Raw genomic sequence first — 16,521 nt, forward strand, 5'->3', positions numbered from 1 at the left:
ATGATAATTTTTTCTACAATCGAAACTAGATTTCTAGCTTCATCTAATTTATACTTATACAGCATAAATTTGTAAAAAAAAGTGATTTGCTAATTAAAATTCCCAAAACGAGAATTCTATTATATATGTATATCAAATCTAATTATATAATCGAATGCAGTTTTTGATATCAGATGTTGCTAAGATAAATTTTAGAGCTCTTTTATTTTATTTTCCACTACAAAAATTTCTGTATTATCGATCCAGCTTGGAATTGTTATGAGTCGGAAAAGGGGTTAGGTTACGCAGTCACGCATCAAAAATATATTGCAGACTTAAAAAATACAAACACATACAATTTGACTTTATTGCTGCTTATGTAAGTTACGATGTTGAATACCGTCATTCGATTTTTTATATAATTTGATAAGAACTCAGTACATATTAATGAAAAGTGAGAAAAAAGCTTTTCTAGTACACCACATAACCTTCAAGACTTTCGCATTTATTGTTATTATCAATTTATCTGTTTCAGATAAAGTAAAATGAAGCTCACGTGGGTATTATACAAGCAACACATAGGTAGATCTATTAAAAGATTGTGGTATGTGAAGCGAGAACGCAAAATATTTGACACCAGGACAGAAGAACACTTGTCGAAGTTGGGGATTTTGGTGAAGGATGCTGCAGAAGTGTCCTGCCCGAAACAGGAATATCCAAGGTACTGTTCTCTCCAGAGTTGTATTTTCTTACAAGTTACCGCGGATATCTGATGCTAATTGCAAATTGTCCTTTACACTAGGATAACTGTGGAGTCTCTGATACCAAACCCACCAGCGTTTGACGAAACGCATCCAGACTGGAAAGCTCGAACTTGCTCGGTGTTTAAGGATCACAATATTCTGCAGGAAGGATTTTGCCAAGCCCAGATACTGACAAACACTGTGTGTCTGCCGAACAGCTCTTCGAATTACATTCAAGATTTATATTCAGATCTGCCAGAACATGTAGACGACATTGTGAAAAGGTATATTAAATTTAAAATTTTAAGTAATTTTCTTTGATCCTACTTATATGTTGAATATTTCCTGGTGCTCTTATAGGATAATTTATACTTCAAATATATTTGACGCTCATCAAGAGCAACTACCAAAGAGGAAGGATCCTGAGAGACCTGCGTGGGTGTTTCCTAGAGACTTTGGCATAACCAATTGCAGAAAAATGTTAGTGAGTTAAGATTTAAATATTATTTTGACAACAGCAAAAATAATATACATTTACACGCCTATCTCGTGGGTATTTTTGCAGGCGTAACTTGTCCAGGAAATTTTTACAACTTTGTGAATCCTTGTCGGGTCCAGATGTCGCGCGGAAACGATGTGCATTGTATGATGGGATCACAAATTTAAACTTTGGTAACTTATCTAATTACTTAAATATTATGTATTCAAACACTCTCTACTCAAATATTGCATAACATAAAAATATTTCTCAGATAAAGAATTAGATCTCATCCAATTTACCCTGAGATCGGACGTGACGATCATGTCGGCAAATCCTCTGAAACCGATAGAGAGTTCTAACAGCGATATGGAAATAGATATCCCGAATATTTATCCAATGCATTACACCATTGGTTTGGACACGACAAACTTCTACAAAACTGGGGACGTGTATCGTAAGTCTAATGCTTTTTATTTCCAGTATAATTATTTACAGTATACTGCTATATATTTTTTTGTATTTAATATCATATATATTAATAATAGCTGTCAGTACAACATTGCCTTGGATGAACGTCCACACGATTTTTGTGCACTACGATCCCGAGGAAGTGAAAAATCTGACGGAATTACCCGTGACGCAGAATCAGATTTTCGGTCGCACTTTATTAAAAACGTTCACCACGGCGGCGTCCTGCGCGCGACAAAAATTCGGTTCGTCCGTGAAGAAACTGCCGGAGCCCGTGACTGTGCAGTGCGTGCAATCGGACGGGAAGAATTACCACTTCTTCGTATTTCAACTTAATTCGTTGGACGCCAGTGACGCCAGTGTGAAAAATTTCTGGTGCGCCCTGTCGCCGTTGACGCTTTACGAGAAAGCCGAGTACAACAATGGCAGACCAGTAGTCGAGGGATACAATCCGGAGGTATTCAGAAGAATACTTGCGTTTTACAGGAATGAAAGTTAAATAAAATCTGTTAAATTAAACAAAATCGTTAACGGATTTTTTTAAATCTTTTCCAAGAATATCTTTGCTATGTTTTCTTATATCAATAACTTACCATTAATACACACCGTGCCAATCATCGTTATACAATGCTTAAAAGATTTTCGAAAAGCGTGCTTGGTTGCACGTTCGGATCGATTTCTTTCGGTTTTACGCGAAGGCGATGATCCGGCGGTGGTTTTATTAGAGTCTTCATAGATGGATACGGTTTGGAGTAAAAGTATACGTGACACAATGCCTGAAACAATAATTTATCATTTTTATTTCTATATGTGTATCTCTTCTTTCGTTTTCTCTCTAACGATGACGTTAGCAATGGCAGAACAGCGAGAAAAATAATAGTAACTAATCAAAAATTCGAGGATAATTCGAGACAGATATCTTATTAGTATCACATCATTATTTATTTATACGTCATTATATAATCTTGTATATTACTTGTTCAGCTGTGAGACGTTTGGACGAATTGTAAATCAAGATTTGCCTGATTAGATCGATATCTTATTAGTATCACATCATTATTTATTTATACGTCATTATATAATCTTGTATATTACTTGTTCAGCTGTGAGACGTTTGGACGAATTGTAAATCAAGATTTGCCTGATTAGATCGATAGCTTCCGGCTGCGCGTCTTGAATAATGCTCTCCCATGACGTGCTCTTGTGGTAAGGAAAGGTGATTTTATTGTAGTCCGGTAATGAGCTCAATTCGGGCCAGGATTCGGACGTAGGGGAACCCAAATACTTCAGAACAATGGCCAGTTGCTCGATGTCGGTCTCACCCTGCAATTACAAGTGACAGCATCGCTACACTAATTCAGTAATTTCAGCGAGGAGAAGGAATTATTTACTGGAAACAACGGGGAAGCGTTCAGCATTTCGCCGAATATGCAACCGATCGACCACATGTCGATCGCGGACGTGTAGTAGCGCGCTCCGTAGAGCAGCTCCGGCGCGCGGTACCATCGCGTAGCGACCTGATGCGAATACGGCTTCGTGCCGTCCCGCCACATCAGTCTGCTCAAGCCAAAATCTGCGATTTTCAAGATACCCTTGTCGCTGATCAGCAAGTTCGCAGGTTTCAAATCCTAAAATGCGATTCCACACAACATTTTAGAAGAGATTACATACATGTGGGTGTGTGTGAATCTGTTCTAAAATAAAAATCCATGTATACCCTGTGTATTATATTCTTGCCGTGCACGTACGCTATACCCTCCAGCAACATCTTCATGTACGTTTTAATTTGCGCCAGCGTCAAGGATATCTCGGGGTCCCTTAATATCTCCCACAGACCCGTTGGCATGTATTCGAACACCATTACGAAGTCTAAACCGTTCGGGAAAGCGTCCAGCAGTTCCACGACCTGCAAACAAATGGCAATGAATGGCAAATTCCGCTGAATTAATACGTGAAATCGGTGAACGCTTTAAACATTATTTTTCTTGGATTTGAAGAAAGCTAAGAAGATACTAGAGTGAGAGGAAGCGTACGTAGGGGTGCTTGAATTGCTGCAGACTTTTCACTTCGCGTATGATGGACGCGGGTAGACCGCCCTCGCTCTTTTTAATTAGGATCTTCTTTAGCGCCACTTCCTGATCCCTAGACGTATCGTGCGCTTTCAGGACCAAGCCTTGCGCTCCTTCGCCAATCTGACCGTTGATGATATATTTCTCCATGTACTGTTTTATTCAGAAATTTACAATATTCAAATTACAAATAATATATTACTGTTAATTGTGCATATAATAAACATATGCCAGTTAATGAAATAATGTACAAAATTTAAAAAATTAAAAACATTACTTAAATAATTAAAATTATATAATCAAAATTAATTATGCATTTATATAATTATTGTAAATACATAATATTGATGAAAATATTGAAAACTATATATATTTCTCAGAATAACTTACTTTTCCGGATTTCTATTAAATATAAATATATATAGAAAAGGAAGATTAACGTTCATGTGTATTTTTTACAATTGCAATTGTAAAAGGAAAATTAATTATCGGTGCACGATACGATTATTCCGCAGCGCGGAGTAAGCGTGCTTTTACAGTTTCCATGGTTACCAATGTAGTGCACTGTATTATCATTCGCTCCATCGGCGCATGTGCGAGTGCTTGTCTGTCAAAGTTATCATATATCTATATGTTACATCGTGTTTTGGAGTACTCGTTGGCGATACTTTGCAGTCGGACGTGCGGAAGGAGTAATTTTTTTCGATTAACAGTCTACGGAAAGTTGACGGCTGCGCCCAGATTGTTTAACGCTTTCTTTCTGCAACTCGTACATTTTTACGCGTCAAATTACACGGGAAAACCTTTCCCTGGAATCGAATCGAAACGAGATACATACCGTCGACGACAACGATGAAGCAACAGATAATTGATTCCAAGGCGAATCCTGGCGCATCCGGGGAGGCCGACGACTGCCTCTTCGAGTATTTGCACGCCGAGCTGGTCAATTACGTTTTGAGCAGGTCGTCCAACGCTGCGGTGAGTAATCAGCTGTGCAAATGACAAGTTCTCATGGGCCGTTTGGGCGTGCGTGACAAGTCCTGTTATTTACCACGTAAGAATTCGTTTCCAACAGGAAGGCGAGGAGGAGCTGTCGCGTCTGGAATGGATGGGATTCAGCGTCGGTTACAGAATCATCGAACGACTGACGAGGGAGTGGAGCAGGTTCAAGGACGAGCTGGATATGATCAAGTTCATCTGCACGGACTTCTGGTCCAGCCTGTATCACAAACAAATCGACAATCTCAGGACTAACCATCACGGAGTGTACGTGTTGCAAGACAACGCCTTCAGGTTGCTGGACAAGGTCGGGACGAGCAACAGCAAGCAGTACCTCAAGGAGAGCCCTCGCCTGCTGGCTTTCACTTGCGGCCTCCTCCGCGGTAGTCTAGCGAATCTCGGCATCATCAGCACCGTCACCGCGGAAACCACTACGTTACCGAGCTGCAAATTTCACGTTCAAGTTCAAAAAATTTAATCGTCATCCGGAGCGTGTCGAGAAGTAAGCGGTAAGGAGATACAGAAGTGTAAAAAGATAATATACATATATATCGAAATCTCTCGATATAAGGAAGTATAATAGACATTTTCTCAGTTATCATTATTATATATTTTTATTGTATTTAGTGAAAAGAAAATATATTATAATTGATTATTTTCAGAGATAAAATAGCTCTGATATTTATCATGCAATGTATATATTAATTTGTAAACTGTAAATCCAGAATATATTCGAAATAAGGAATTAATATATACCTACATTTATATAACAATTTTTATTTCATTTTTTTTTATTTGCTCATCTGTATTTGCATTTACATTCATAAAATTACTATAAAAATGGAAAGTAAAGTTTAAATGCTTAAAATGTATAAATGCTATAAAACAATACATTTAAAAAATACCATATTACTGGTTTATAAACAAGATCTAAAACAGATCATATTGATACATTTCATGACAATTTTTTTGTATTTATAATTTTTTTTGTATAAATAATTTGTTCAATTTATACAAATATAAGAAAATAGTATCAAATACAAAATTAGGAAGGAAAAAGCCTCATGATGCAATTAGATGTAATCTTAATTTTCTGAATGCACACACATGTGACAATTTTGCTTGATCACATATGTACAATGCGGACGGACATTTTGTACAGTTTCATTATTTCACGTTGCAATCATCATCCTTAGTGATAAAATTAAAAATTTCGCTTTGATTTACAAGTCCGACTAAGGCATCATCGTCGTTTACAACCACGGCGTAAGGTTCTTTCTCGAGGATACGCGACAGTTTACCGAGTGTAGTCGAGGCTGTAACTTTCGTAAACTGCTTGATCATGACTTTCTCAGCGATATCAGTTCGCTTCACCGAACCGGAGATTAAATTAGAAAAGAGCACGTCCAATGTGACAACGCCCTTCACGCGTATTTCCTTCTCGTCAGTTACTAACAATTGCTGAATGTGATTTGCGGATTTCAAGAAATCCACGAGATCTTGGCACGACATCCCCTTTAACAATATGGGCTTTTTCAATGGTAATTTCGACACCGGTATGTTCCACCACCATTTGTTCGCTTCTGTCGAAGATTCGCATGGCTGAAAGGAAATTTAATAAATGTTCAGTAATATTTGCAAACAAATTTAATAGATCTTAAATGTCTAGAAATCCTGTACGACACAAGTAGCTTTACCAAAAAGTCTCTAGCCACCATCCATTGATCTGACACAAACTTGGTCATATAGTTTCGTATGCTGTCCGGCAAGATGACGACCATGCGTTTATCCGCGGGCAGATCTTTCGCGACTTTTAACGCCGCAGCGAGTGCCGAGCCGCTGCTACCGCCGCACAACAGTCCCTCTTTGCGAATCAATTCTCGCGCCGCTTTCAGCGACTCGTAATCTTCAGTCTTCATCCATACGTCAATCACTTTTCGATCCAGGACTGTAGGTATAAAATCATAGCCGATGCCTTCTACTTCGTAGGTACCAACGCCGTCCCCGTTCAACTCAGGCGGGTAGGCCAAAATGCTACCTTTAGGATCCACTCCGATGATTTTCACGTTAGGCGACAGTTCCTTCAGCTTTCGACCGATTCCGGATATAGTTCCGCCCGTACCGGCGCCAAGTACAACATAATCTACATTGCCGTCGCATTGCTCCCACAGCTCCGTCGCAGTTTGGTCATAATGCGCCAATGGATTACCGGCATTTGTATACTGTATATTATATTGTATTATTAAACATTTGTATTTAAAAAATATATCAAAGATATATCATTATTTTAAGGATATTCAGAAAAGATATTGAGATAAGGCACCTGATCGAGGACGATACTATTGGGTATTTCCTTTTGCAACTTTTGGGCAACACTGATATGCGCCTCCGGGCTGTACCACGCGGCCTCGGTCGGTGTTCTCACTATCTCCGCACCGAGAGCGCGAAGCACATAGGCTTTTTCATTGGACATTTTCTCCGGCATGACGATGATGCACTTGTAGCCCTTGACCGCCGCGGCCATCGCCAGGCCGATGCCCGTGTTGCCGCTGGTCGGTTCGATAATTGTGTACCCCGGCTTTATCAGACCCTTCTCTTCCGCGTCCTGAATCATTCTGTCCGCAATCCTATCTTTAACACTCCCTCCAGGATTGAAAAACTCACACTTAGCATCTGTGACAATAAGATAGAAAAATTTTCTTATCGGATTTTCTTACAAAAGAGGAGAAAATTTCTATTGTTCTAATGAAATATAATCCTATCGAATTTTTTACTAACACATTTCACATTTGATCCCATGGGATTTAGGAATGTTATTCAGTCGAATTAGAGGCGTCTGGCCAATTGCGCTTAGAATGTTTGGTAGTATCTGCTTACGATTTAGGAAGCTAAAAAAATAAAAATATATAGATATATATATATATAATTGACACGAAAAATATAATTACCTCTATATTTCAATATGAATAAAAAATTACAATAACATGTAGATCTAATTGCAAAACCGAATGCTACTCTAACGCAAATATGTTATTATCTGTTATTAATACTCTCATATGTCCTATGATAACTAACTGTCAGTGATGCGTCAGTGATGCTTGTTTGCACAGTACAATTTATGGCAATATTTGTGCCAAGTTGTGCAATGTTTTCTCTTTGCTTTTATTTTATAATTACAATATTGTGATTACAATGATTGGCACATATTTGTGCGGTCTACTGATAAACTTTGATATCTCAGAGCATATGGTGAAACTTCTCATGTGTTAAAATTAGTACAAAGAGCTGTAACGTATGGCGTGCACGTGGCAAAATACATAAACTATATTGGGAAGATAACAAAGATAAAAAAGAAATATGTTACTTGTACTTAAAGCTTCCAATTAAGATAAACTTACTTTGTTTGTTTCGTATGCGGCGAATTTTCCCCATTCACTTTCCATGTACACTTAGACGGTCGGTCTGGCCGCATCAGTTCCATTATCACAATCTTTTGCTTTTGATTAATCAGTCAAATGAAAACTCCAACTGCAATAAATTATTATATATATATAATGTATAAGATATATATTGCAGATAAATTAAATATTTAATGCATCTTAAATATTTAAATGCATTTAAATATATCTTATCTTTTAAGCTCTATTAAAGTTTACGTGTCTCGCTAATGTGATAATTATAAAAAATTATAACGGAACAAATTAAGGTGATTTTATCGAACAAGTCCCAGTAAAAAGCTAGTCTCTCCATATGACTAATAATTAAATAAAAACAAGTGTAAGTCAATAAAAACATTTCGCATAAACTGTACATACATATGCGACCGTGTGACGTTTATGTGACAACGTATCAAGTTGGCGTTGAGCGATAAAACCACCTTAACAGTCTTAAACGATAACGTGGCAGTAAAAGTTACTTCTTTTGCAATTTTTTTTCTTGTTCATGCACAATTAAATCCGCGAATGTTTCACAGATAAAAGATGCGATAACTCAGACAGCCAAGTCTGTCGAAAACAAATTTTACGAACTTCGTCGACAAACACTTTGCCAACAGGAATCTGACGGAATTCGCTACGTACGAAACACGGCAAATTAACTCCGGAAAGACACTCTACCATTTCGTAACTGTTTAAATGATACATGCAATTCTCTCTGATGCAATCTTACCGTAACAATATTTTACCTGCGTTAAATTGATACGAATAATTGGAATGTAAAATTGGTTCTGCCGAGCACAAACGCACGGCTTATCACAAAACGTTAAGTTGGAAATACGGTAAAATACAAGTGTGAGATAAAAGAGGAAGTAAATGTGAGGATGTATCTGGGCTGTATCACAGTATTCACAGTCGTCTTGCCGTATAGACCAGCGTCGATTGCCCCAAACGGCACAGGCCGCAGACTGCCGTAGACTGGAGCAACTGGACCACTCGACCGTCTCGACCTGCAGCTATATCCGATTATCCGTTCATGAAATTTACCTACAGTTGCCATCTGTCATCGGGATGCAGTTGTCACGCGCGCTGTTTGAGTTGTTTCCCGTCGACGGGAAGGCAGAAACCTCCATTACCCCTGAGCTGACGTGACGCGAAGTCACGTCGATTGCACGCGATCATGCCGCCGAAGAAGAACGCCGGTGCCGCGAAGACCAGCAAGGGAAAATCCTCGGAGGAGAGTGGCAGTGGCAAGGCGGAGAAGAAAGGTGGGAACGCGGTGAAGGTATGAGAACACGTGTTTCGACGTGTTTTGAATTCATCCTACAAACGTGCGTGTATGTTATACGACTTATACACGTGATCCATCTTCAATGAGATTCATTACTCCAGTTATGTTGTGTACAAATGTTGTATACAAATAGATTTTTACTATTTTATATGACTGTCGTGCAATACTTTATACAATTATTTCTTTTTCCCCCCTTTTACTCCACCGGCTGGCGGATTGTAGCGCCTTCTTGTAAAGTTATATAGCGCACTGCACTGTAAAATTATTTCCTTCGGTCATAGGTTAGACATGTATTGTGTGAGAAGCAATCCAAGGTATTGGAGGCGTTGGAGAAGTTGAAGGCTGGTCAGAAGTTCAATGAAGTTGCAGCGACGTACAGCGAGGACAAGGCCAGATCTGGGGTAATGCAAAGAATATATTCTCACAATTGAAGAGGTAAAACTGTGTTCAAAAATTATATTTTGTTTATTGTCTTAAAGGGTGATCTTGGTTGGATGACGCGAGGCTCCATGGTGGGACCCTTCCAGGACGCTGCCTTTGCGTTACCGGTTTCTAGCCTGGCGTCTCCGGTCTACACGGATCCACCGGTGAAAACAAAGTTCGGGTATCACATCATAATGGTGGAAGGTAAAAAGTAGTTAGCTACAGAAACTTTTTCAAACGCTTTTGTGAAACTTGTTATACACCTGATTTGTGAGTAAATATATATCATATCATTTAGGCACTGATTCTTTTCAATATCTGTGATGTCTGTTGTACTATAATAAAACATGTTTTATATATCTTGCATTTTTATGTTAGGAAAGCCGGAGTGCACAGACAATTTAACAATACTTGTCAGAAATTTATGCATAATAAGTAAAATGTTTTTTAATAATAAACCAATGCGTTAAGTTATTCATTATTCATAAATTTATTGCTATCTGAATATATAATTAGTATAATATTATATTAAGAGAAATAATATATAACTTTTTATAACTAAACTAATATATAAATCCTGAACTGCAGTCTATCTATTAAATATATAATCTTCCATGTATTTACGATTACATCTAGAAATATAAATAGTGATATTTCCTGAAGTCAGCAAATGCATAAAATTTCAATGAGATTATTCATCGTGCTTTTCGGGTAAATGAGAATATGGAGGTATTAAATATTACAATAAATAAGGCATTCTATATACTATTCAGTCGCTTCACCGGCGTGCCGCTTTTGAACATTGTAAACTTTATAGGTATGCTTAAGCAACTACTCGAACGAATATAAAGTTGTCATTCCTTAAAATTTTTTTTTCTTCCGTTACACACGGATATTGGGATTGTTGAAACGAACGTATTTCAGGAGAGACTCGTTCTCCTCGCAGACCCACGGTTTCTTGTGATGACACGCCACGTCGTGCCAGTTGACTCCGTCGTTGTAGAATTGATTGAGGACCGCGAGGCAATTCTCGGGAGCGCCGCCCTGAATGGCCTCACGATTGTCAGGTTGTGGCCTGCCGATGCTAAACAAAAACGTACACATTGTTCAGAATAGAACAATTCTTTCAAGATGCGTGCAGACGATCATTGTTGTTTTTGCCATTTTTTTTGTGTCACGCACATTCGAGGACGTTAGACCTTGAGTATCGACAATGTGCGTGTATATGCAGAGATCACTGATTACAGAGCAGATAATGACAGGGATTCGCAACGGAGCGGATAAAAAAAGATCTAATCACAACCGTTCGACAGCCTTGATCTCAAATGATGAAAGCAGCGTTTGCACCTTGTCGGCTTCGATGCATCTTGATATGATAATAGCATTCGAATAGGAAACGCGTTGTTTTCGCACATAAATTAAATTACAGGTCGGCGAGCGTTATACGAATGCGTGACATGAACAAGAGTCTTACAGAACAATGAGTCTTACCCGCCGCTCTCGGACCAGTCGTTTTGGCTACGTTCGTTGGTCGGCGCGAGCTTCTGCAACTCGGCGGTCCAAAACCAGCCGTTGATGTGAAGGGGCTGCAGATCCGGCCGATCGCAGCCTTTGAAGTCGCAGAGGCGACCGGACGTCCAGATGTACTTTACCTTGTCTGGAAAGAGAAACGTTTCGTTTCGTCATCCCTTGCTTTCGCTTCCGCAAATACACGGGGTTCGAAATCATCCAAACCTTGAACGATACGGTTCTTGATGAATTCGTTCTCGGCGGAGGTTTCCAGCGAAACTAGGTCCATACAACGATGCCGGCAGAAGTTTCTAGCCGACAGCCAATCCACCTCCTGTCCGGCCGTCCGCGGATCGGCCCACGAGAAATAATAGCCTTTCCCATTGAATCGTTGATGAATAGTTCCTGCGAAACAAAAAGAACCGTAATTAGAGGACGGAGCGAATATCAGATAAGCAAACAGACAATAGGGCGTAATCTTTATGAATATCTTCGAATCGCGAGAGGTACGTTTACCGGGAAGAGCCCGGGGAGGTCTCTCGCTCATTCCCGGAGTGAAAGTTGCGAAATTAGTGTCAGTCGTGACGGTGACCTCGGCGACCACAGTCACGACCTAGACATTGGCACCCGCATAGTATGCTGATTACGTCGTCACTTTCTAAATAAAGAAAAAGAAAGTTTTCCTATGAGGCGTGTCTTGGCACGCGCATGGCCGGGCTACGCCTAACGAATGGATAATCGACTGTCAAGGTTCCGTGCGTGCCACATTTTTTTGTCTTGCAAGTCCAAAAGCTCGCTTAATAACGTTTCAGCCGATAGTTTTACATTAAGGGATTTGAAACTCCTCTACCACTAGATCTTGTATAAGATTTTTATCTAAAATATATACAATATATAATATATAAATATATTAAAAATTTAATATATAAAAAAATTATTTCATCTTATTTTAATAATAAAGACGAAAAATAAGAATAAGATAAAAAACAGGAATATTTTAAATAAAAAAACTTAATCTTTTTCTAGAGTATATTCGATACATTCTTGAAAACTGGAAAATTCGATTGATTAGTCTTTTATTTTCGAATTACTTTGCTCAGTTAGCAGTACAGCCCACAAAAATCTGAAGGATCTGGAAGGAAAACAGTCCACAAAAGATTTCCCATTCCAGAGCAGATAAACGTAAACAATTTTAATACTGTGATATATTATCAGCACTTCGACCCAACCGAAAACGATGAACGTGAAAGTGCCAACTGACATTCTGTACTACTTACGACGCGGACATTTCCAATTCAAATGCGTTCGAGTTACACCGCTGTCGGTGTCATCGTCACACTTTCTATAACGAGCGTGAACACCGAAGAAGAGATGCTGGACGATCACGATAATCAGAGATGGTATCGAGATGTAAGAGAACGCGATAGAAGGGGATGGCTGAAGGGCCGAGAGAGACGGCGGTAAACAATGATCTCGAGGCGGGCCGAAGCCACGGAATAGGAAGTGGAGACGGAGGAGGGAAATTCCGTCATGGAGAATCACAGGTCACGGCCTTCTCTTTAATCTAATATTGAAAATACTTTCTCTAGTTCGAGGTTCCCTTGGATAAACATCAGCCGAATGACTGCCGAGGGAAACAGGAAGACTCTCTCCTGTGGCGTGGATCTTCGAGCATCGCGGGAACATATCATTTATCTCAGCGGAAGATTAACAAAGATTCTCTAATTGACGATTTCCACGGCCAATCTAGTGGCATAAAATTAATAATGATAATAGCGACTTCCTGTATCAGCCGAGAATAATAACGGTACCGAATTAATTGCTTTAAATTTTTAAGTAGTAATATGATTAAAAAGTAATTTTATATACGATTACATTTTCATCTCTCTCTCTCTCTCTCTTTCTCTCATTTCTCTAATTAATATAAAAATTGAAAGAATAAGTAAAGGACGTTTTAAAAATTTATTTAAATTAAATTTATTTATGTTTTAAAAACTAATTTATTAAAGGATGTTTTATCCTTCATTTATTCTTTCAATTTTTATATTATATAAAACAGAAACTGTTTTTATGTTGCTTAAATCTTAATAAAAATAATACATAATATACATTAATAAATGTAAACGTGGAACTTACTTTGCCCGCAAAGTGCTGGAATTGGCGTTTCTAGAATTCGCACATTATTGGGTTGTTGGAATTGAGCGGAGGACAATGTCACCAAAGCGGCAAGAAGCGCGAGTGCTATCATTTTTCTTCTTTTCACGCTACAGTCACTAAAAAAATGTCAAAATTAATATTGTCCATGGTCATAATTAACGAGATCTGTTTTAATTAGTAAAAAAAATCGTTTTTATCCTTTCGTGATCGTTAGCGCTTTCTTCATTATCTGTAGATTTAAATGTTCGAACTCTTTCGTGAAGAAGCAACTCTCAAACCGGTTCCGGTGTTATACAATATATAGGGTGGTACCTTACGCCCAGCCTTACTTTTTGACATAATTTATTTCAACTAAATGCCAGGAAATATTATTTTTCTTTACTTTGTCATGCGCTTTTTATCGCAGAAAATATTAGAATAATTTCTATTATGTAAAATCTATTCCCAATAATTTTACACCAAATATCAAATACAAGAAAATATGTGCAATTGTTTTAAATTTTAATCGCATTGGCTCAATTTCTATTAATTTAAATTTTCTAATATGTAGTCATTTAACGTTTTACACAAAATCTTGTAATATAACTTTTGATAAAATCATCAAAATATAATCTTAATTGCATAAGATTATCTGTTATAAGTTTACCTGACACGATCAGTCGAGTAATTGAGTGCTCTTTTCTTGCCAAAGTACTACTTATCTTCTTCCCCTCGTAATCGATCGTAAAATTAGACGATTGAATGTCTTCACCGAGGAAACGAGTTAACAGGACAGGTTCACTGTGATGTTGTCTTGCAGACGTTCCACGAAGAACTGCAGTGCCTTCTTGGCAGGCACCCCTATATATACACAATGAGGACACATCGCGGCATGTACTTTTACCACCCGGTGAACCACGGTTTTCGAACGCACGAGTCTCACCCGCTACGAAGACCTCGACGATGCTGTGCGCATTTCGTGAATCCCTCCCTTCCTCTCCTTCTTCAGCAAGGAGGGTCATGCTCGGGCGTTTCCGACGATACTTCAAGCGATGTTCAAAAACGATGCGTCCTCTCGACCTTTTCTCTGAAAAATGTAAAACTGAAAGGTCTTGCATTAAAGAAAAAAAAAAAACTTTTTCGCCGTTTGCCATTCGACGGCGATCACATGGACATGAAAGCAGAAAGTACGCGCGGTATATGACATTTTGATTGTAGAATCAACGTAATAAAATAAACCCAAGCAGAACAAAAAGTCATTATGGCATCAAAATGACGTCAAATGGCATCAAAAATGATTATTAAAATTCACCTCTCAGTTTAACGCCATTTTGACGTTATTTTGACCTATTGTTCTGCTTGGAACGGTTATTGACAGCCATGAAGAGACTTTAAAACTCTAGAAACATTGCAGCGTCATGATTTGGCATATGATTCTTTCGAGCTCATCGTGCCTTGCGATATTTTCTAAGACATAATCATTCGGATGTCTGCTTTCGATTTTCACTTGTTTACTTGAGGAGTTGATTAAACTGGTGTTAGAATCGAGCTTATATACGAGTTAATATACATATATTAACTCGTGTCCAATATATATCCCGCAAAGGCTATACTGTGCAGTTACTTTCTATGTAGAAAACTTAGGAAACGGAATTAAATGTTTCACGCGCGTGTTCGAAGCGTTTCACGTACATCCCGACTCGATAAAGAGGCCGAATTTTAAAGGACTCTTTAAAGTTTTCGAAGATAAAGTAATATGTCTAAGATAATTTCAAGAGAACTTTTTGCCGGGCAACGTAATTTTCAGATTTTAAGAATACATATATACATATATTTTTTTCAAGTACGGTACTTTACTTTTCGCGTACATTATGTGAAAAGTGGAAAGTAAAATCTCTGTTTGCCGATGGCCGAGTGAAAGGGGCAGTACACACGAAAGCATGAAAATTGAAATAACGCCGCGTCGAAAAAGTTCTCTCGGTAAAAAAAAAAAAGTATATACATTCCGCAATACTCGCAAATATGTGGAATGGATTAACGTGTCAGCTCGGTACGATCATGTTTGCATATATGTTTGTTCAGGATGGCCGTTTGACTGCGTTTGACAACGTCGATGACTTTACGAGAAAACGCGGGACTTTCGCTAACACGCCCGTTGAATTTTAAGCGGATCCCGGACATTTTTTAGACGGGGCCGTCTAATGTAAATGCGCGTCGATTATTATTGACGCTCGTCGTTTGTATCCTTAGATCCCAGCTAGAAATTTTTATCACGCTTGATTCTCGCAAATTCTCAAAATTCTGAAAAAATTCAATTTAGAATTAGAATAAAAATATGTTGCTTTTGAAATTGGCTGCATGAACCTCGATCAATTTATAATTAATTATGTATAAAATTAATGATCAATTTTAAAAACGAGATGTAATTAATTTTTTGTAAAGATTGTTTAAAGATTCAAAACTACTTTAGGAACACAATCGACGTTGATTTCCATATCTTTTGTTTAATTACAGATTTACCGTTAATTTGCTTTCCTTCGTCTCGACCATCTCGACGCATTTGGACGAGGTAAATGACACCTTTTAGAAACACGTACATACAAGACAAGGAGAAAACGACGGTCGACAACGTATATATATGCTTGCTTGACAAATCTCTTCATTTCAGCACAAAGCAGATTTAATGAAGCTAATAAAATAGAAAATTTTACATTGTTGGAATTAAAACGAAAAGATAAACAATTAAAGGAAGGGAGAAAACGTACGTTTGTCAGCTCATCTAATTTCTGCATTTAGATGAATACTATAATATATATCTTCAGTCTAGCGAAAATTAATCTTCGTGTAATCAGTACTGTTCGCTAGTTTCGTAACACTTCGTCGGACGTAAATGTTCAAGCATGTTTGATTAATTTATCCCACTGACAAATGATCTCGACGACTATCCGCGAAAAAACACGGCCATGTTTATAATTTTCAAAACAATTCA

The 16,521-nt window shown here is 38.1% G+C and overlaps 6 protein-coding genes across 16 annotated transcripts; 3 read left to right on the top strand and 3 right to left on the bottom strand.

Annotated features, from left to right (window-relative positions):
- The first annotated feature begins 225 nt into the window (after window positions 1–225).
- LOC105449484 (39S ribosomal protein L37, mitochondrial) lies at window positions 226–2,195 on the top strand. The gene is made up of 7 exons (XM_011688742.1): window positions 226–358; window positions 515–700; window positions 782–1,006; window positions 1,083–1,202; window positions 1,288–1,394; window positions 1,475–1,657; window positions 1,749–2,195. The coding sequence occupies exons 2-7, from the start codon at window positions 525–527 to the stop codon at window positions 2,168–2,170; spliced, it is 1,233 nt and encodes a 410-aa protein (XP_011687044.1). The 5' UTR covers window positions 226–358; window positions 515–524; the 3' UTR covers window positions 2,171–2,195.
- On the bottom strand, window positions 2,086–4,230 carry LOC105449445 (cyclin-dependent kinase 20). 6 transcript variants are annotated; one of them, XM_011688719.1, is made up of 8 exons: window positions 4,131–4,230; window positions 3,705–3,893; window positions 3,389–3,577; window positions 3,063–3,299; window positions 2,813–2,994; window positions 2,648–2,693; window positions 2,265–2,447; window positions 2,086–2,177 (listed from the first exon to the last, which is right to left on the bottom strand). In XM_011688719.1, the coding sequence occupies exons 2-7, from the start codon at window positions 3,888–3,890 to the stop codon at window positions 2,292–2,294; spliced, it is 996 nt and encodes a 331-aa protein (XP_011687021.1). In that variant the 5' UTR covers window positions 3,891–3,893; window positions 4,131–4,230; the 3' UTR covers window positions 2,086–2,177; window positions 2,265–2,291. The 6 variants fall into 6 exon arrangements, with proteins under 6 accessions (XP_011687021.1, XP_011687014.1, XP_011687002.1 ...); XM_011688712.1 differs by having other exon boundaries at window positions 2,648–2,689; window positions 2,809–2,994; XM_011688700.1 differs by lacking the exon at window positions 2,648–2,693 and having other exon boundaries at window positions 2,767–2,994.
- Window positions 4,231–4,363: 133 nt separating this feature from the next.
- LOC105449437 (trafficking protein particle complex subunit 6B) lies at window positions 4,364–6,820 on the top strand. Of its 2 annotated transcripts, XM_011688689.1 has the most exons (3): window positions 4,364–4,718; window positions 4,816–5,248; window positions 6,729–6,820. In XM_011688689.1, exons 1-2 carry the CDS (start codon window positions 4,593–4,595, stop codon window positions 5,215–5,217), a joined length of 528 nt encoding a protein of 175 aa, XP_011686991.1. In that variant the 5' UTR covers window positions 4,364–4,592; the 3' UTR covers window positions 5,218–5,248; window positions 6,729–6,820. The 2 variants fall into 2 exon arrangements, with proteins under 2 accessions (XP_011686991.1, XP_011686981.1); XM_011688679.1 differs by lacking the exon at window positions 6,729–6,820 and having other exon boundaries at window positions 4,816–5,488.
- Window positions 5,513–9,286, bottom strand: LOC105449415 (cystathionine beta-synthase). Of its 5 annotated transcripts, none has more exons than XM_011688668.1 (6): window positions 9,221–9,286; window positions 8,138–8,267; window positions 7,518–7,627; window positions 7,063–7,412; window positions 6,437–6,961; window positions 5,513–6,341 (listed from the first exon to the last, which is right to left on the bottom strand). In XM_011688668.1, exons 2-6 carry the CDS (start codon window positions 8,218–8,220, stop codon window positions 5,907–5,909), a joined length of 1,503 nt encoding a protein of 500 aa, XP_011686970.1. In that variant the 5' UTR covers window positions 8,221–8,267; window positions 9,221–9,286; the 3' UTR covers window positions 5,513–5,906. The 5 variants fall into 5 exon arrangements, with proteins under 5 accessions (XP_011686970.1, XP_011686943.1, XP_011686952.1 ...); XM_011688641.1 differs by lacking the exon at window positions 9,221–9,286 and adding an exon at window positions 8,923–9,186; XM_011688650.1 differs by lacking the exon at window positions 9,221–9,286 and adding an exon at window positions 9,087–9,185.
- A 23-nt stretch (window positions 9,287–9,309) lies between these two features.
- LOC105449521 (peptidyl-prolyl cis-trans isomerase NIMA-interacting 4) lies at window positions 9,310–10,361 on the top strand. The gene is made up of 3 exons (XM_011688779.1): window positions 9,310–9,458; window positions 9,746–9,865; window positions 9,944–10,361. Exons 1-3 carry the CDS (start codon window positions 9,354–9,356, stop codon window positions 10,100–10,102), a joined length of 384 nt encoding a protein of 127 aa, XP_011687081.1. The 5' UTR covers window positions 9,310–9,353; the 3' UTR covers window positions 10,103–10,361.
- Window positions 10,362–10,470: 109 nt separating this feature from the next.
- Window positions 10,471–16,516, bottom strand: LOC105449513. The gene is made up of 9 exons (XM_011688772.1): window positions 16,298–16,516; window positions 16,053–16,221; window positions 15,535–15,833; window positions 14,476–14,619; window positions 14,200–14,393; window positions 13,533–13,669; window positions 11,622–11,801; window positions 11,379–11,544; window positions 10,471–10,971 (listed from the first exon to the last, which is right to left on the bottom strand). Exons 6-9 carry the CDS (start codon window positions 13,642–13,644, stop codon window positions 10,770–10,772), a joined length of 660 nt encoding a protein of 219 aa, XP_011687074.1. The 5' UTR covers window positions 13,645–13,669; window positions 14,200–14,393; window positions 14,476–14,619; window positions 15,535–15,833; window positions 16,053–16,221; window positions 16,298–16,516; the 3' UTR covers window positions 10,471–10,769.
- Window positions 16,517–16,521: the final 5 nt, after the last annotated feature.

The sequence above is a fragment of the Wasmannia auropunctata genome, unplaced genomic scaffold (genome assembly GCF_000956235.1).
Source record: "Wasmannia auropunctata unplaced genomic scaffold, wasmannia.A_1.0 LD336111.1, whole genome shotgun sequence".
Lineage (NCBI taxonomy): Eukaryota > Metazoa > Arthropoda > Insecta > Hymenoptera > Formicidae > Wasmannia > Wasmannia auropunctata.